A 20590-nucleotide genomic window follows, 5' to 3' on the forward strand; every position below is an offset into this window, starting at 1 on the left:
CCGTCCTCCTTCAACTACACCACCAACCGTCGGTAGTTGCCCCTCTTGGTTTTGTCCGTAAAACTTCAGCAGATGTCGAATCGGTCCTCTTCGTGATTGGGATACAGGCAGTAGAGACATTTCATGTGCTTGTCTTCCACGTAGATGTTTTACAAGCCACACCGGGAGCAGAGCCTGAAGATACTCCTCCTGCCTTCCTCCGACACAGTGTGGCGTGAAGCAGCTTCGGTAAACCTTTCCACATTGATATGTAGTGCAGATGTCGAAACATCACCAGCAATGGAGCCCCATTACCGGAGCTGGCTAGTAGTCAGCAGTCTTCGAAATTTCAAAAATCAGATTATTTTCAGTCGAAAAAACTAAGATTCATTGCAAAAAGCTAAAAGAGCAAAACTCGAGGACTCCCTGCACCGAAACGTGCAGTAAAAATCTGAAGATGCCTGCCGGGGGCGTGACTCAGGGAGACGGCCGTCATTGGATGGGTGCAGTATGGCCGATCTACAGTGATTGGATATCAGGCGAAAGGCTGTATTCAAGCTTTTAAAGCAATACTGCTTTTCTTTTCTTACCAAGGATTCCTGGCTGACGACGGGGAATATTCATGAGCATGTGAATCCACACCAGACCCTATGCTGGAGAAAAGACAGACATTCAGCCATTCTCTTTTAAGAAATACTTCGCGTTTTGTTTGCTTGTCATATCAATCTCTGGTGCTCTCCCCACTTTAGCTTTAGTGAAGCCAGAGAGATGGTCGCTAGGATCCGTTTCCAACCTTCGGCTGCTGTTACAATCTGATAATAATGTCTCACATTCTTTTTAAGTTAGTCAGTTCTATTAAGGACTACAATTGTCCCCCCCCTTGCCAGCATGCCGTATTACTAGATCCTTATTGCTACCAAGATCTTGGAGGATTTTCAGTAACTTTTTACTCAGGTGGGAATGAGTGGGCGCTCCCTCTAGCTCCAGTCTCTTTCTCCATGTCTTCGAGTACCTTCCTCTGAAATACAATAGATTCTGTCGTGTGGGATTGTGTAGGAGGGTTGAAAGTAGAAGGATTGCGTAGTCCACTACAGTTATTGGACTCATACTGGGTCTGGTCATTAAAAAATTCCTTGAAATGTACTTTACGCATACATTGTTGTCATTCTACATGAAAATCAAAAGGATTATGTTTTTGGGAAATTACAAAGTTAAGGCCTTTATTCAAAATCCCTTCCTCAGTCCAAGATAAGGGATATGAGAAGAGATTCACTACCACGCTTGGTAACTGCGTGTCCGCATCTTGTCTGTGTCCCACTGTTGCTGATTGTTGCCCCGGCATAAAAAAGGGCGTCTTTGTCTAGTTTACTAAGTACGTTTGGATCCCCCTCCTCTTTTGCCCTGAGTGTCTGGTTCATTAGTAGCCCTACTTGTATTACAACAGAGATGTGTATATGTACTACAAACACAGAGATTTGACCTCTAAATTCAGATGTTTGTATCCTTATTTGGAAGAGTGTGAAAAATTAGAGGGTGTTTCACAACCTAGTCCCCGGGGATCCCGTACTCGGGTGGCCAGGGAAGGGCCATCACTTTTGGATCCCGACCCTGGGAGTGGACAATCGAGGGAGGATCACCTGGGTAAGGGGTTCTCAGGCAGTGGGGGAGAAGCACCTGATGGTGAGACATGGTGTCCCCCTTCTTCCACAAACCATCTAACCCCAATCCCTGCTCATTTTATGGGAAACTACAACTCCCAAAATTCCTCCCCACTTCACATTGACAATACTATTGAGCTGAGGAAGATGAGGAATGAGGCCAGGAAGATGACTTCTACTGACTTGCAATGCGTCTGTCCCTTTAATGAGACCAGGCAGAGTAAGGCAGTTAATCCTAATTACACACATCTGCCACTTGTTAACACTCCGTTTCAGGATAAAAGGTAGCACGCACAGGCAAAGGGTGAGCGAGGATGGGTACGAGAAAGAGCAGCTCATTCGGGGCTGATGTGAACCGGGCTATGGCAGTTGGAAGGCCAAAGGGCTGATCTGCAGTTGCGAAGAACGAGAGAGAGCCAGGCAAGACTTCCACACTTTCGGGAAGCAGTAAGCATTCCATGAGTGAAACCGAGTGAGCGGAAAGGAGAAACCTTCAAGTTGATTCAAAGAGGACCGCTACCCTACCGGGTGAATGACCGAGTTGTGGAGGAGCAGAGGAGGCATTGGGAATAGCCTTGACCGAGTTGGAGAAAGCGTGTTGAAGAAAGAAGCCTAATTAACACGACGAGTGAGTTATCGAAGGGAACAAAAGCCCAGTTTGTGTTAAATGGAAAAGTAACTGTAACCCAAAGTTGAAGTTTGCGCGTGTGCCGATAGAACTTGTAATGGAAAGGACAATTGTTGAACTGTGGGGAAAGTATACAAAGTAACAGAGTGGTCCTGCGAGGCAGAATCGCACAGTCGAAAGTCTCTGTGAAATGTTCTGAGTTGAAGTATATTAAAACGGGAACCGAGGGCAAGAAAGTAACTGCGATCCTGAACAAAAGTTGAATAAGTGAAAAGCAAAGTATGTGAACGCTGAATACGCCAAGAGGGCAAAACACATGAACTTTGAAAGATGCCAAGAGGGCAAAAGTAAAGAGAATAAGAAACTCCATGTACCAAGAAGCATTGGTGTTGGAAAGTGATGAAGATTGTTGAATTATTTAAAGAGAGGTTGAAGTGGTCATGCAGGGGTCTATGTAAAATCCTTGCAGTTTCGAAAGTCTTCGACACTAAAAGGAGACAAAGACAAAACATGGGGAAGGGATCCCCCACAAAGAGAAAGGCAGGCTCAAGCCCAGCAGAGGGAAACCTGTGCTGACCTGTGGTAGAGTGAAAGTTAAGTGTGAAGGGCAGTGGGGAAGGGAATCCCCACAAAGAGAAAGTCAGGCTGAAGCCCGGCGGAGGGAAGCTTGTGTGGAACTGTGAGAAAGTGAAAAGGTAATTGTGACAAGAGAGGCAGGCTCGAGCCCGGCAGAGGGAAGCCTGAGTTGAATTGTGGCAAAGTAAAAGTCAAGAGTAAAACTGTATTTGTGGCAATGCAGATGAATCCTAAACAACTGACTGAACTGCCAAAAAGTTTGAAGCCCAAGCCTGAACTGTTGAATTGTACCAGTAAGCCAAAGTGTGCAAGACTGATAGAACTGTGCCATCCACCTATCTCGAGACCCTGTGCTGCTGAACGTGGTGAAGGCAGCTGCCACCTAAGCCATTCTCAAAAACAAAGAGGTGATGGCTGGAAGGTTTAGACTGAATCTTAACCACTGGCATTGCTCTGGGCAACCCTCCAGACCATCGTTCTTCACCTGCCAAGTCATTACAGAAGGGGAAAGACCATATGCAAATCGGGCTTGGTCACACCCCAAAAGGGGCAGTCTAGCCCGAACTGCTAGGTCACATCCCTTCTGCATGAGACCACAAGCATTCCCAAACATGTTTCGGCCTTGTTGGGCCTCATCATTGAGGAGTAGCTTGGGTCTCTAGGCCCAGCAGGCACGGGACCCACGTCTGTGCATATCCGTCCCACACGGGGTGACAAAGCAAAAACAAAGAGGTGATGGCTGGAAGGTTTAGACTGAATCTTAACCCCTGCCATTGCTCTGGGCAACCCTCCAGACCATTGTTCTTCGCCTGCCAAGTCATTACAGAAGGGGAAAGACCATATGCAAATCAGGCTTGGTCCAACCCCAAAAGGGGCAGTCCAGCCCGAACTGCTAGGTCACATCCCTTCTGCACGAGACCACAAGCATTCCCAAACATGTTTCGGCCTTGTTGGGCCTCATCAGTGAGGAGTAGCTTGGGTCTCTAGGCACAGCAGGCACGGGACCCACGTCTGGGCATATCTGTCCCACTCGGGGTGACAAAGCAAAAACAAAGAGGTTATAGCTGGAAGGTTTAGACTGAATCCTAACCACTGGCATTGCTCTGGGCAACCCTCCAGACCATCGTTCTTCGCCTGCAAAGCCATTACAGAAGGGAAAGACCAAACGCAAATGAGGCTTGGTCCCACCCCAAAAGTCCAGCCCAAACTGCTAGGTCACATCCCTTCTGCACGAGACCACAAGCATTCCCAAACATGTTTTGGCCTTGTTGGGCCTCATCAGTGAGGAGTAGCTTGGGTCTTTAGGCCCAGCAGGCACGGGACCCACATCTGGGCATATCTGTCCCACTCGGGGTGACAAAGAAAAAACAAAGAGGTGATGGCTGGAAGGTTTAGACTGAATCTTAACCACTGGCATTGCTCTGGGCAACCCTCCAGACCATCGTTCTTCACTTGCCAAGCCATTACAGAAGGGGAAAGACCATATGCAAATCAGGCTTGGTCCCACCCCAAAGGGGCAGTCCAGCCCGAACTGCTAGGTCACATCCCTTCTGCACGAGACCACAAGCATTCCCAAACATGTTTCGGCCTTGTTGGGCCTCATCAGTGAGGAGTAGCTTGGGTCTCTAGGCCCAGCAGGCACGAGACCCACGTCCGGCATATCCGTCCCACTCGGGGTGACAAAGCAAAAACAAAGAGGTGATGGTTGGAAGGTTTAGCCATTCTGACATTTCTTTTAAGACATTATTTTTCCTTTTGTATCCCCTTAACAAAGTTGTCATTTGAGAAGGAGGGCAAGGTTAGTTTATTTTTTTTAGTATAGGCCTTTTTATTTTTACTAGACTGACTTGGACGTGTTTGTTATTTGTTTAATGGTCGAGATTACTCCCATTCTAGAGTTAGGGCCAGTTAAGAATTCTATCAACCCAAACAAAATACCAAAAGAAAGGTTTTTGAAAATTCATCTATTGTGTCTGTGTCTGCTGTTGATACCATGCCTTCCTTACATGCAGCAATGGATGAAATGCCTTTGATGTATACCAGGAGATCAACAAGGGGGTTTAGATTCCATCTACCAATTATACAGGGTATCTTGAATGTATTTGAGTAAATCCTGTTTGTCATCATACACACATGTCTGTAATACACATTCCTTGTTATAATATTGACCTAGTGAAATGCGTGGACCGAGGTGACAGTAGCTTGTAGACTGCGGGCACTGGTGAGGCTAGGCCATTGCAAATTGGCATTCACAGGACATTAGGCAGTCCGCCTTGATATTATTCTAATGCATTACACTGTAGGATACCTTTAAAATCCATTACACTGTAGGATATTTTTCTAATGCATTACACTGTAGAATTATTAGAATCCTGAGTTCTTAATGACAAACTTCAATAGGCCTGCCTTTACACATGTATTATACTTTTTACCCTTGTATGTATCTTCAGCAAACTCACAGGCTTTTCCCTGAGTAATTGTTTACTTTTAGGCTAGCATCATGGCGACACACAGCGGAGCCATGTGATGACATAATCATGTGGCACGCATTGTACTTATTGGTGGCAATTTTGAATTTGCAGTGCCTGTAATTTTCAGCGAGTTAAAAGATGCAGCAATCTATGCTGTCCTATTCCAAGAAATAAGCATGCGTGATTATGTTTCTAGCCAAGATGCATTATAGACACAGTGTATACTTTGGGCATAGTAATTGCCTCTGTATATATATTTATAGGAGTATTTGTCTGCTCACATTCTGCTGAAAAACAATTCCGTGATGACAGTGCCTAAGAAAACGTAAGTTTCGAGTAACCACAACAGTAAATCAAGTAAGTCCTCCACAATGTGAGGGGTTTCCTTTCCAGTTTTTCCAGTTTGTTCAGGTTGTAGTCTGTTACAAGAATCCTGGTACAATCTTCTATATTAATGTTGTTGTTCGAGAATAGCTAATAGATGACTGCCATAACATTCAAAGAAATATAGGAAGACAGAGTTTCAGTGAGATTTACTCAGAACCTAGAAGCTAGCTTACCACCTTCTACACAAGAAGTATAGGTAAAATGAAAATTAATGAAACATTGCAAATAGCATGTAGCTGTGAGTTTTGACGAACCACAGGTATGGTGGTGTGTGTTTCATTATTACAGAGTAGCAACGGTGAGAAGTATCACGGCACGTTGAGTAATGGTGGATAGTACTGAAAGCAGATGGTAACCATAGAAAACAATTCCAGGTGCACCCCTAATAGAGATATATAACTATGTGTGTAAGTTAATGTATAAGATGGTTCTAGAATAGTTTAGAAACTAAGATATGTTCCTCTAATTCTATCTAGGAATTATCCAGGAAGACTTTGTGGACACTAAGAGACTATAACTTGTTCCAAGTTCATCTTCTACATATAACACTATAAGTACAGCCCCTGATGAATGTCCGGTAGCTTCTGGGCCAACAGGACAGAAACGTGTGTATGTAGTGTTTGGAAGAAATGTATAGAGCAGACCTAAAACATTAGTAGTAGCTCTGCCATGTTTTACTACTTTGGAATTGGAATTTGTTATTAGAATAGAGTCATTTTATGTATATGTATATTTTTGTAAGTGAAGTATTGATGTTTGTGTTTTAAATCCTCTTAAGATTTTTTATGATGAACGCTTAATTTATTTATTTTATTTATTTATTTGGATATATAAAACGCCCAGCTGCCCAGAGGCATTGTGGCACTGTTACCGAATGTTTGCTTATACAGGCTATGACAGATGTTTGAGTAATACAATTGTTTTGATATGTTTGTATTTTGATCTCAGGTTAGGTCCATTTTTTCAGGACTTTAACCATACATGTTCTTCCTGGCCAACGAATTTCACAACTAACCTTCCTTTATAATAATAATACTTTGTATATATCCCATTAAGTAGGAAGGTCAATGCATCCCCTTAGGAGGGAATGCTGTGCTTAGCAAACACATTTAAATATGTGCAACATTAGTTCTAGGTAATATTCTTGGACTTAGATGGTTCGCACCGGAAGCCGGCTGCGGGCGACACTAGGGTCTGGCCCTGGAGAAGGGGGCAGCATGGGAAGGTGGAAAGGTACACTTACACTGAACGGCATATGCTCCGAGCTGAGCGGCGATATTGACAGGGCAGGGCATGCGACCTTGCAGGACATCCTGCTTCACCTGCAGAAAAAACTGATACCTAAGGAAGAAAAAAGAAACCGGATTCAACATCATCAAATACAGATTTATCAGAACAGGCGCTTTGATGGGTTGCCATACGCTCCTTCTTCCTCTACATTGTTTTAGAGAGATTGTCGTCATCATAAACAAAAGCAGAAAGGAGCAGGATGCCACTCTCGTCACTGGTGTTAACAAACACACTGATTTTAACTACATCACAAATGTCACAGCACAAAAGCATGCCTTTACAATGAATGTCACTGGGGGAGCCCATGTAAAGCTCTGGCAGTTAACCTTAACTTTGGAAACAGGCGCTTGGAGCCTGGGCACACATGCACTGTATCTGCACCGAAGCGAACATGTGGGCGTGTGTGAGTGGTAAGTTCCACCCTGAAATACTGGCCTTGTGCTTTGCTCCAGGGCCTTAATGCTTGAGTGAAAGCTCTGGTCCCAAGGCAGCAGGGCCAGATGCCCTGTGGACGGTGTGATTTGTGCAGTGCAGTCCATGCTTTCTCCATTTGATCTACTCACCATACCATGGAAATGGTTTGCTTAATGACTAAAATCACATTACTGGGGCACGTGGATGTGATTCCAGATTAAATGGCTGCTTTATAGACAGATTGTCATTACATAAAGCAACACCTTTACTTCCTACAACAAAGTATCTGCTTCATATGTGTATGTAACAGGTGCACACACATACACGCACGAGCTTCCTATTGGCAGAGGAAGTAAAAAGCTCAACCCTGCACTCCGTGGGTATTCTTGAGGATTAACAATTCATGAAGAACACCAGCTCTGTGTGTGTTTTGGAAGCGCTAAGCCAATACATTAGGCCTGATTGCAAAACCATTTGTCAATGGGATTTTATTTATTTATTTGTACATTTATTAAGCGCACAAAACCCTCAGGCATCACATCACTGTTACAACCAATTACACTCAAATATGGTCAAAAGTCAGGTGCGGATGGCTAGGGTGAGGAAGCCAAGTTAAAGTCTGGATGCTTAGTCAAACAGCTAGGTTTTTCGTGCCTTCCTGAAGGTCCAGTAGGAAGGTTCTTCTCTTAGGTGTGGTGGTTGGGAGTTCCATTGGTTAGCTGCCACTGATGGGAAACTTGCACCCTCACTTTTTACCCTTTTATATTTGGGTAGGACCAGCCTGTGGGTGTATGTCCTTCTGACAGGTCTGGTGGACTGGGCTTTTCACAAATCTTTGAGAAAGATATGGTGGGGCGGAGTTAGATATGCATTTGTGGGTGATATAGTTTTAAAGATAATTCTTCCCTTGACTGGCAACCAATAAATGTTCCTTCTGGCCTCAGTTATGTGCTCTCTTTTGGGACTGTTGAGAGCCGCTCAGATAGCATTGTTTTGTATCACTTGGAGCTTGTGGATGTTGTGCGCCAACCATCCTGAGAAGAGGGCATCATAGCAATCTAGACTGGCCCCAATAATGGCTCTTACAACAGTGAGGCAGCTGTTTGGGTTTAGGAATGGTCTGGCTGCATTAATTAAATTAGTTGTGTAGTCTGCTGACGTTGCGATGGCGTTGCCCTGTTGTGCCAGGGAGAATGTAGAGTCAAAGTACACCCCTAATGTTTTCACTGATGTTGAGACAGGTATCTGAAACCCGTAAGTGCTGTAATTGGCATATTGGGGGTCAAGATTGTATATTACTGGTGTGGGCCCAACGAGCAGGATCTCTGTCTTCTCGTCATCGAGGCAGGGGCTGTTAGCTGACATCCAGGCTTGGACCGGTAGGTAGATTCTGTTGAGGGTGTTAGAGTCTTCAGTTTGGTTGCCGGTGAGTGGTAGGCGAATTTGAGTATCATCAGCATAATTTGTACAGGAGATACTGATGGAGTACAGGATATCACAGAGGGGCTTGGTGAAAATGTTGTAGAGGGTGGGGAATACACAGGATCCTTGGGGCATGATATGGGGGATGGTGGGGCACAGGCAACTTCAGAGAAAACTCTAATTGATCTACCAGCCAGAAACGAGGCGACCCGGGATGTGGCTTCCAGTGAGAAGTTAGCTGCTGATGTGAGGTGATGGCAGAGAGTTCTGAGATCTACCAGGTCAAAGGCAGCAGAAAGGTCTAATAGGAGGAGGAGCCTTCATCCCCGATTTCATCTGGATGATTTTTTAGGTCTAATAGGGCTGGTTCTGTTTCGTGGCCTGTTTGCGATCATGATTGGCATAGACCTAGGATGCGGCTGCTTTACAGATATTGTTGAATTTGGGTGTAGGCAGCCCTGTCTAGGATTTTTAGCAAGAAGGGAACTGTGGTGATGAGCCAGTAGTTACTTGGGATTGCTGGGTCTAGCGTAGGATTCTTTATCAGTGGGAGAACCCAGGCCTCCTTCAGGGAGGCAGGAGCGAGGCTTGAGGCAAAGGAGGTGTTGATGAAACTGGTGATAAGGGGAATGAGAGCTTCCGCACAGTCCTTTATGATGGGGGCTGACCAGGTGTCCCTGTTGGATTTTGAAGACTTGAGGCTCTTGAGGATGGAAGTCACCTCTGTTTCTGAAACTTGGTGAAATTGGAATGTGGCAAGTGGGTGGGGGATGGGGGCGGGGGGTCGGCAGTAGGGGGGATTGCAGAGGGATTGTGATTATGGATTGTTTGGTGAGGATTTTCTCCTGTAGGGTGGTGATTTTGTTGAGTAGGGCCTTTTGGATGTTTATACACTAGATTTCATCTTTGGTGATGCATGGGGGTGGTGGGGCAGGGGATTCCAGCTCCGTGAGGATGGTAAAAAGCTCTTTAGAGTTGGTATTGGCAATTCTGTGGTTGTAAGAGGTTGCGCTGACCTTAATGATGGATAATTTGTATGGCTTGGCAGACGACTTGAACAGGGCTTTGTGAGATTCAGAGGTGGGTTGTTTCCAGGATGTTTCTGCCTAGTGTTTCTTGGCTCTCAGTTCTTGTAGGTTGCTGGAGATCCATGTGTTGATGTGGGTCAAAGCTTTGGCTTTGAAGATTACTAGTTGGGCGACTATGTCCATAGCTGTTGCTAGTGTTTTTAGGTAGATGTCCGCCAGTGCAGCTGGGTCGTTGGCCAAGTGGAGGAGGTGGATGGGTTGGAGGTCCGACAGCAATGGTGTGATGCTATCCTTGGTAATTTTGTGTGAACTCTGAGCCCATGTGGGAGGCTGGGGGGGTTGGCCTGGGTGTTGTCCGGGGGCTGTGGGATGGTGAATGCCACAACATGGTGGTCAGACCAGGGGCACGGGAGATAGAGTTGATGACTAGCTCGCAGTTGAGGTCTGGTAGCCAGCCGAGGGTGCAGCCTTTGACATGAGTGAGGGCATTGAAGCAGTGAGTGAAGCCCAGGGCACTTAGAGAGTTTGCTAGGGATGTGGCATTGTGGTCAGTGGGGTCATTTAAGCCTAGGTTCAGGTCAGCCAGGAGGAGGATTTTAGAAGTGGGTTAAGGTTGGCATTGAGTACCTGTAAGAGGTCTTCCTCAAATGTGTCAGCTGGTCCAGGGGAACCTGAATTCTGTAGAGAATATTGAGTAGGATAGTGCTGGTATGGGAGATGGTGAGTATAGCGGATAGCAGTTCGCAGTTCCCATCCATTTTGGACGTGCATTGTCTGGTTTTAAGGGAGTCTTTGTAAATCAGTGCAACACCCCCTCCTTTGGAGTCTTGTATATCTGTTCTCAGGATAGTAAATCCTGGGGGGATGGCAAGGGGCAGGGCCGGGCCTGAGTCTGCATGCAGCCATGATTCAGTGATGGCTAAACTGTGAAGCTCAAGGGTGGTGATGAGGTCATGGATGTCAAGTGCATGGGCAGGGAGGGATCTAGCATTGATCAAGGCACCCTTGGTATGAGTGGGAGTGTTTTGGGTGTCTTTATGGAGATTTGCTGTGGGCTTGTGTTGTGCTGGTGGCTTCAGTGGCACAGATGGCACCAGTGATGCAGTGGTGGAGCCATTATGCAAAGGTGTTGGGTGATGCTGGGTTGGAGGATATATGGGAGCCTGCTGTTGGAACATTGCCTGCTTGGTTATGTGTGCGCAGTCAGCAAGCCTGGAATTCCTAATGGGGCATGGTTGGGCATAGGATGTGTGAATATGGTGGGTTGTGCTGCGGTCTCACTTATTTCTTTCCACAGCAGTATTGGTGGCAGCATTGCAGGTGAGGGTCATGAGGGTGGGCCGTGGTATCTTGGTGGGTGCCTTGCTGCAGAGTTGGTAGTTACATGTGGGAGAGTGGCCTGCATATTTGTCATGCTGGCGAGTGATGTATTTTAGGACAGGGTGAGGAGAGGTAGTCTGCCTGTTGGGATGGATGGGGGGGCTTGCGGGAGGCGGGTCCAGCGCAGGTGAGCCCTGCCAAGGTTGGAAGTGAGGCAGATGGGGCTGCGGAATCCTTCGGGTTCACCGCGTGCTCCGATTCCGGCATTACAGCGGCATACAGAGTGCGGGTGAGTCCTTTGGGGCCATTGGTGCTACACATATGTTGGGAGCAATTAGAGAGGCAGATGGGGCTCAGGAAGCCAGCAGGCTTGCCGCGTGCGCCGATGCTGGCATTACAGTGGCATACGGAATGCAGGCGAGTTGTGGCGATACCAGAGTATTATCGGCCATGGATAGGGGCATAGTTAGGAGAATGTTGTTTTGCCGGTCACGTGAGCTCAGAACGACTCTGGGACAAATATTTAGTTTTTCCAAGGGGGTAACAAGTAGGGAACCATACAGCGATGAGGTAGAGCTGACAATAGGGTGCGAACATGGCATCAAGGGCTGTTACACAAGATTAGATGTGGTGGCATTAGCGGGAGGTTCCCATGCATGCTTACTTTGTGTAGAAGCATAGTAATCAGAGCTGGTGGTGCCATGCTTCATCATGCGGCAGAGAGCGGCTGAGAGTGTGTTTGTCAATAAAAATCAGTCTTGCGAAGTTGCCGGCTGTGCCATCCGGCCCGCTGGGTGCCAGGCCAGTCGGTGCTGCTTCCTCCAATCACAGTGCTGGCTATTCATTGCAGGATGTCTCAGTTTGCTGGAAGTAGATCCGGCGGCCATCTTGGAAGCGTCTGCCTCCATAGTGATTTCTATGTCATCTCCATGATGGGGGTAGAAGGGGGTGTCTCGTGGTGTGCTGCTGCTGCTCTAATGAAGCGGCTGACAGTGTATTTGGCCTTACAAATTGACCTCGCGAAGCGGCCCGGCTGTGCCGTCCGGCTTGCTGGGGGCCAGGCCAGTTGTTGCTGCTTCCTCCAATCACAGTACTGGCTATTCATTGCAGGATTTTCCCATTGCAAGACACTTTTGTAAACCAGGCTCATTATACCTCAGTCAGTTTTCCATGTATATTTGTCACGCCACCGTTCATTCAACTACCTGTGATTATTTTAATGTTTTCAATTTTTTCATGTTAAACAATTATTTCTTTTCGTCAAAATATTTAATTTCAAATGTATTGTTTCCTGAGTTATGCAAAATTGACACTTTAGTCAAAAAAACAGTATTGTTACTAAACTGTGTTAAAATACCAGACAGATGATGTTACAAGGCTAATCAAAAAACACCAAAAACTGAGACCCAGGTGACCTGTCTGCTACATTAGGGTGGGGCACTATTTCATCCCTGTTCTCCCTTGTTGCCTCTTGTTGCGGTGCAGTTACAGAAGTTGATATGAAGGCACATTTCATCTCTGCTCAAGCCCAGAAACGATGCAACTCAGCTGGTCATGAGGAAGATGCACTTTCACAACTTATTAAATAACTGGAAACAGCCATATTTGAAATTGAATTCATAAAGCGCCACCTACAGATGTAACTGTATGAAAACCATCCGTCACGGTTCTGTATTAATGGCATTGAAGAAATCACCTGTATCACACCACAAGGCCAACTGGTATGAAAAACATGTAAACAGCAACGACTCCTCCCCTTCCCCCACACCACCCAGCCCCTCCCCGTTCTGGGTTCTCTGTCAAGGACATCCAACAAAGCACAGTACCCCATCATTTCCACAGTTAGACAGCCAAATTTAACATATGGGAAATCTGTAAACAGCATGGACCAACATGTCTGCTGAGGACATCCAACAAATTACCTGCATCAAACATCACAGAAACCTGTCAAGTGCAAGGAGGGGCTTCCCCTGCCCTTGGCGCAGTAATGTACACCCCTTCTGCACCAGGCCATTCACTGCACCGCTGACCTCCACATCAGAGTCAGGGAAAGGGTATCCCAAGGCACTATGTCATATCCCTTTGCACTTTACCGCGCGGCGCCTCCTTCTCGGAGGTCAGGAAGCCGAGAGCACCCCTAGGCCTGCAGTGGCTCCGTCACGCACAGTGCAAATGAGGCAAGGCACGGTGTGCGTGCTAATACAGGTAAGTATGCTGCCAGCGAGGTCACTCGGCTGCCCCCGGCTTCCGGCGAGCCTGCACTAAAGCGGCTTGCAGGCGGTGGAACCTGAGGCGGGCCGCATGAACAGAGGCGGTGCTTGCTCCATTGCAATACCTATTGTCGGTTTGCCTGTGGGTCCTACTATTGCAACATTTTCCTTACGTGTTAGTAGGAATGTTGTAACTAGCAATCAGTGAACTTGGATAGAGTGTGTCCGGGCATATCTTAGTTACAAATTGGGTTTTTACACAACGTTTTTTTAATAAATATATATATATATGTTACCTTGTTATTTCTTCTTTCAGCTTGCACGGGTCCTCTGTATAGAACTTGACACCGAAGTAAAGTGTAAATGGCGGCCCGGCTGCAGAAAAACAACAAGCGTCACTCAGTACCTGCACAGGGATTCAGCGTTTACTCTCACTCAAGCACTGCAACCGTTTCCAATTGGGGAGGAATGGCAGCTTTTGGTCCAGAGGGCAAGTATCATTTCCTGGCCCATGGTGTAGTGGCACCAACTTTCTGAGCAACTCTACTCAATACCAACCTTTCCCCTCGCCACGCATTCTCAGGTACATATGGTATACTGACATTACTTTTCTTTCATGCAACATGTCTTTCAGCTATGTTTGTGGTTTCCTGGAGACAGATGCCCCAGTGAAGCTCTCCCAGATAACGTAGACACCTGATTTGACCAGGATAATCAAGTTTGGTGAAATGGGAAAGCTGGGATTTGAGCCCAGGTTTCCTTGTGTCCCAGTTTGCTATTTGACAGCAGGCTACATCTCCTCCGACTGCACCCCATCTCATCGTTAGTTTAAGACCAATTTAAAGAGATGGGGAAGCGTGAGAATTCATTGGTAGAGATGAGCATAGCTGATTCAGGGGGTTTACTTCCCTCTTAGGGCCAACCACAAGCTGGAAAGGCAAAAGACACATGTCTTGTCCCCCCAAATCCCATACCTGCCCCCCCCCCCGGTCTAACACCCAACATTAGACCCTCACTTGGCATCCTGCCTCCCCAACAGTACGCAATATAGAAATGGTTAATATTATTTGTTATGGAGTTACACTATAGATTATAAACCCATATGAGTGAGACTGCCCTACAAATAAGGACAGTAATGCAGTGATGAAAAGTTATTTGCTCAGGACCATGTAACGTGTGAAGTGTGGAAGGCAGGGGTCCGATCTCTGGCTGCCTGGTTCTACAGTTTACAATTGAGGCAGCAGGGCAGACTGCAACTCCCCCTATTCCATCTTCAGTATTAGAAACAGCAAAACACTTTCTGCAAAGTTCAATTCAAGATATAAGCTAGTGAAATCTGGCTTTCAAAGCACCAAGTCACATGACAACGCAACCTGACAAAATATAAGATAAGTCTTTATTGAAAAATATGTTCATAAAACAATTATGCATCACTTTGCCAGAAAAAAGGATCAGTCGAGCCAGTCCCACAATTGAGCGCAGTGGCTTGCAGGTCAGGCACAGATCTCAGCAACAGTCACTCACTCTGCTGACTCACCTTTCCAGATTTGCACCTTTGGCTCTTTTACCCTATTTGCCTTACCCATCACTCTCTGCTGTCCTCCCCTTGCACCACATCCTCAATGGCCCTTCACCTCCCCTTCCTTACAATGAAGTGTCAGACATCCGTTTCCCCATTTGCCACATCTCTTCCACCTTAACTCAATCCCCTCCCCTTGCCCTGCATGCACCTCACCTAAGGGGTGGAGGTAAAAATTCAAAACTGGCACCAATTTCGTTGAAACGTCCTTGCAACACAGTGAAAAGGGTTTTACAAAGGGCCATGGAAAAGGGGTGAAAATGTGGGCATTTCTAATGCCCTCTCCCCTCCTTACCCATGTAATGCATAAAAAGGTCAGAATTGGCCCTTTTGCGCATATAAAATGTGCATTAGTGGTATGAGTCACTACTGCATATAGTCCATCTCCACCTTTTACACTGGAGCTGGAAATAGCTGAAATGAATGTTCATTTTTATGATACCACTGTCCGAGGTGGTATTTCTGAAATACCTCAAATACCACCTCTGCCAGTGTTAATCTCTAAATTGAGAGGATTTTTCAGAAATAGCAGCTGCACTGGTGGTAACCTTATCCAGCTGTATTTCATAAAGAAAAACTACGCAGCTCTGAATAAAGTCCTTTGTTTCTAGTCTACTAATTATTAATGCCTGGTTCTTTCATCTTTCTGTGTGTGTTTCTCACCTGTGCCCAAAAGTGAGTACCATATACAATCCAGCATCCATTTCCATACCCACCGTAAAGTAACATCCATGGGTGCTATTCAGCATGCTGTAGTAATCAAGAAATTCAGTAGAACCTGGGGGAAGCTTTCTTACAGAATGAAACTGGACAAACTCTAATACGATAGGGACCCTAACTTCCTTGGCAATTAAGAGTTGCGATAAGCTGTGGCGCACACCCAGGCACACCTGCAACGTTGCTGAAATCAAGACGAGTGCCTCACGCAATCTAAAAACCGGCCAGGCCTTGCAGGACTCAGTTCCTCAGTTTTACACTGTCATTTATGCAACGCACTATAAACAACTGTGGAAACTCGAATGTATCAGAACTATTTGCTCAGATTGACACAAATACTAGTATGGCCAAAAAAGGAATCCTGCACACCTCATTGCAGGCAACATGTACTGCCCTCTTTTGAGCGCGCCTAACTTTAGTTAGGTGTACGTTTCTGCTGGCACAGCTTTTAAAAGGTCGTGAAACCTGATGTGCTGTTCTTCAGCACTGCAGAATGTTGCTGCCTGGTTGCTGCAGTGAAGCAGAAAGTAGGACAACATCACCTCACACACCTCACGCGTAGAGGCCTTTTGCCAGCTGTCTTCAATCCAGCAGGTCACGGTTACAAGACTTTAAGCACAAATATATGAATGGGCGTCACCGCAGGGCAAACATCGTTTGTAGCTCTGCAATAAGTGCGTCTTTTTAAAAGTCACCATCGACAGAAGATTTGAGTGCAGAGCTAAAACTTCGAGGATCTTTCAAACTGCGCATGCGCTGATGGGAAGATGTTGCGTTTGCTGTGTGTTGGCTTTACCCTAGCCAAAAGTCTTCCTACATCCGACCCCAAGCGCAAGTCGCTGCACCGCCAATGGGGCCCAGTTTACTTACACAATGCAACCATCAAGGCAAATAGCTCAAACAAGTGTAAACTTTTCAAAATACCAGGTAAAATAGCATTGGACCAGGGGCATGGGAGTTCATACTATATTAAGGAAATTACTAGAGTTGGGTTACGGGCCAGGCCATTTTCATGGCCGTTTAATGTCCAGAATATAAAATGTAAGAATATGCCTAGTCATTCTTGGACAAGTTAAGCAGTCCGATCATCTCCCTGTCTTTGCAACCCAAAAGCATACTCATCTTAGAATAGGCAGAATAGACCTAGACACTAATACAGTTTCAGTGACAAATATGTGCAAACATCTTCGCTCTTTCGTGAGGAACTCTTTGCACACGACCTTTCTCCCGCGCTCACCTCAAGTGACATCCTCTTAGTAGAGACATATGTTGGACTATTTGATACTGATGTCCCCTATTGCCCCTCCCATTCCAAAGACATTTACTCCTACGTTGCAAGGCAGGTCCCTGAACACTGCAACAGCAATCTAGGAATGTGCCTCAGACCCCCCCTTCTAGGGCACACTTAAGCATACTTAATACAACACATTCATTGGACATGTCAAACACCATTTCCTCTGGTTGATACCCGAAGTAAAAGAATGGTATATACAGACCACAGCTCTGAAATAAAAAATGGTGGACTTCTAACATGCTTGAAAGCAAGGACTAGTTCACCTTCACAAGGCTATACCCTTGGGGACAAAGCGTTCCACTGTAACAACGTTTCCAAACATGATAGTTTTGCCCATTAACTATTCTCCACAACACAATCGTTCTATCAAACCAAAATTTCCTTCTCACCCCATGTTGCCATCTCTTGTCCCTAGTCAGTTTTGCCTGGAAAAACATCATTCTTAAAATGGTCCCTGTCTGTGACTGATAAGAAGCAGGAAACTATGCCTTAAACCAACAACACTACATCAACTGTTTTCCTACTCACCAGTCTCGGAACTCCAGGTTTGGGACCATCACACAGTCACAGATATTTACTGTTATAAATTGGGTGTTTCACTAATTATGGCACCCCTTACATACAAACTCCACTTTGCCTACCGACAGTCGTCGAGCGGTGGGGTTGAGAGATATAACAAAACAATTGTAAGCATACTAAAGAGGTTTGTGGCAGACTCTGGACCCTGTTGGGACATTTGATTACCAGTTGTCCTGATGGCTATTAGGTCTACACCATCTTCTGCGACTAAAATGTCCCCAGTTGAGCTTATGACTGAACGTTAAATGGTGCTACCTCAGCATCTGCTCTATAGAACGCAGGAGCAGATGCTTATAAATATGTCCAATACTCCTGAATCTAAGGAAGCACCTCCATCACACTTTTGCTTATGTCCATTGCAACGTAGAGAAGTCGGCTGAAGGAATGAAATCATACTACGACCTAAAGAACACAAAGAAGGAGTGCAAGATAGGTGACAATGTTTATCTGTACAATTTTCAAAGAAATCAGAATAAGGAACGGAAATGTCTTCAGTCTTTGTGATTGTGGATAACATCTCACCTCTTGCCTATAAGACCCACATCCCAAAAGAAGAACAGATGGAAGAGATATGGGTCCATATCAAACAGTTAAAAATCTGTCATCCCAGAGAAGCTTTACGAGTGATTGATAAACACACTGAAGTTAAAGAGGAGGAAACAGCGAAAGAATGAAAGGTAAAACCAAAAACCTCAGATGGAAACTAAAATATATATAACAAGTGAGTAATTTAAATGATATTGATTGGAAATGCTGAGAAGAAGGGGAAAAAAAGATTGTCTTGCAAATGTGAACAATGAAGATAAATGTATTTTAATTGATATGCAATGTTTTCTTTCAAATGCTTTGTAATATTATTCAGGGAATGAAGTTTTAAACAAAAATACTTAACAATTCTTCTTACTCCTCACTTTAGAAAATTATTAACATCCTTCCTTCCACCCTGGGGATGGAAGAAGTGGAGTCCTGGGAGAACCCCGGGCATCCTGGAAACAAATCAAGGGAAAAAAGAGAGGGAGGGGATCCATTATCATACCTCTGGAACTTGAAAATAAGGAGGTGGAGACAAGAGTGCCGACTCCCAAAGGAAGGAAAAAGAGCAGGACGTCCTCCATCCAAGAATTTTGACTTGAGAGAGAGAAAAACCTCACTCTTCCCTGGTCTTTCACAGGAAGGAAGCCAGGATAAAAGGGCAGGGAGGGGTATCTGTGGGGTTTAATGGCAGCAGGGTCAATTGAACGGAAAGGCCAAGTTAGGTCCAAATTGTGCAGCAAGATACATGACAAGTTGTGACTGATGAACAAAAAGCCCAGCAGTTCATTTTCAAATTGCAACACATGAAAGCCCTGTGTCCTTTTATAAAGCAGAGACGCCATGGAAATGTGGGCCTTCTGCAAGTTGAAAACCACAATAAAATGCTGTTTTACATTGAAAGTAATGAGTACAAAATGGGCGGTGCAAAGTGAATGACAAAGCGCTAAAATCATAAGCCTACCTTTTGACTATGGTATAAACAAATTGAAAGACACGTTTCACAACAAAGAACAGCATGGAAAAATAAAGATATCCGCAGCTTGGAAGGAAGGGAACTGTGTACCAGTGAAACTCTCTGGCCCAAACCCTTTCAAAGGTAATTATAAAGTGAAGTGGAACATTAGCACTTTTGCAGCTAAGAACAATATACACATGGGAAATCCAATGTCCATGGCCAGAGTCCAATGAATGTTCATATGAGGATACACATATGAACATTGAAGGCATGATGTGAGATATTAAAAAGCCCTCTCAAGTGTGACAGATTGGAAAGCAAGTTTTTCATTATTCAGAGCACCGAAGAATTGTTTGAGTGTAAAGACTTTTCCCCTGAAAGTTAAAAACAGTGACCTTTCCCCATCATATGGCAGGCTCTCCATCTGAAAGACCCTCACTTTTAAGTGTCAGAGCCAGAGATTAAGCTGTATTCCTGCATGACAGAGGAATGCATTGGTGTGGCTGGGTCAACAGAAGGTCTGACATTAATGAGTTGAACTCTGTAAAATCCCAGAACTTATGTGGTCCCTCTCTGGGCTGCCTGGGGGGATGGCCTGATATCAAGATTGTTGCATGATGCCAGAAACCCATCTGGACAGCGAGATAAGATAACTTTAGCATCTATTATCCCAGCCTTAGACTATACAAGAATGTCAAGTGATGTACACCAGCCTGAGTCAACAAAGAAAGGCAATGCCTATGACTCAGGTTGAGTGGGGGAAGAGAAACTTAATGTGCCATTAAAACAGATTATATGTAATTATTTTGCCATCGTAGAAAGATAATCCTGATATCATGGGAAAGCTTATGAATAGGCCTTTTGATGCAACTCGTATAAAAATGTGGCCTTGGGAACAAATGTTACAACCTAAAATGTATTAGTAACTCCCCAGAAAATGTCAAAAAGCAGAGATTCGGGGAGGTGATTGTTTAATAAATTAGATATCTGGTTAGTAAATCTTATGTTGAAAAGTGTTTTAATTTTCGAGTTATCCATGAAAATCTGTCGTTCACACATGCAAAATCGTGTAGACACCAGATAAATCGTATTAAGTCCAGCAGGATGAGTAAAACACTAATATATATATATATTACACGGCCACGTTAGTGGCTGTGTAGTTATGGTTAAATTGCTAATCCCATAGTAAGAGCAATTTTTGGGCGGCTTATAAATTTGCTCCCCCTAGACGAATCCTCATCAAACTTTGCAACTGAAGTATATGGCCCACTCTGAATCTTTTTGCAAAGTTTGGTGAGGTTTGGTCCAAGGGTCAAAGTTATTAGGGGGGGATGGTTCCCATTTTTTTTTTTTCCTATAGACTGAATGGGGGAAACATTTTGTGCACCGCTACAGATCAAACTGCTGGTCTGCGGCAGGCACAGCAGTTTGGTCCCGAAAGCATGCTTTTGCAAATTTGGTGAAAATCCGTCCAGTACTTTTTTTTTAAATGATCAAAAAGTAGGTCTAAAGAAATGTGTGATATCTATGTCCGCTCCGCGGTCACACT

The 20590-nt window shown here is 45.1% G+C and overlaps 1 protein-coding gene across 6 annotated transcripts in view; it reads right to left on the reverse strand.

Annotated features, from left to right (window-relative positions):
- EPB41L4A (erythrocyte membrane protein band 4.1 like 4A) overlaps nt 1-20590 on the reverse strand; it is a 1024616-nt gene that overhangs the window by 683617 nt on the left and 320409 nt on the right. For all 6 annotated transcript variants that reach the window (XM_069625493.1, XM_069625495.1, XM_069625491.1 and 3 more), the window contains exons 4-5: nt 13680-13758; nt 6943-7040 (exon numbers count right to left, since the gene is read on the reverse strand). In XM_069625493.1, the coding sequence (XP_069481594.1) occupies nt 6943-7040; nt 13680-13758 (177 nt within the window). The remainder of the gene's footprint in view (nt 1-6942; nt 7041-13679; nt 13759-20590) is intronic.

Source organism: Ambystoma mexicanum, chromosome 6p (assembly GCF_040938575.1).
Source record: "Ambystoma mexicanum isolate Mex_15411 chromosome 6p, UKY_AmexF1_1, whole genome shotgun sequence".
Lineage (NCBI taxonomy): Eukaryota > Metazoa > Chordata > Amphibia > Caudata > Ambystomatidae > Ambystoma > Ambystoma mexicanum.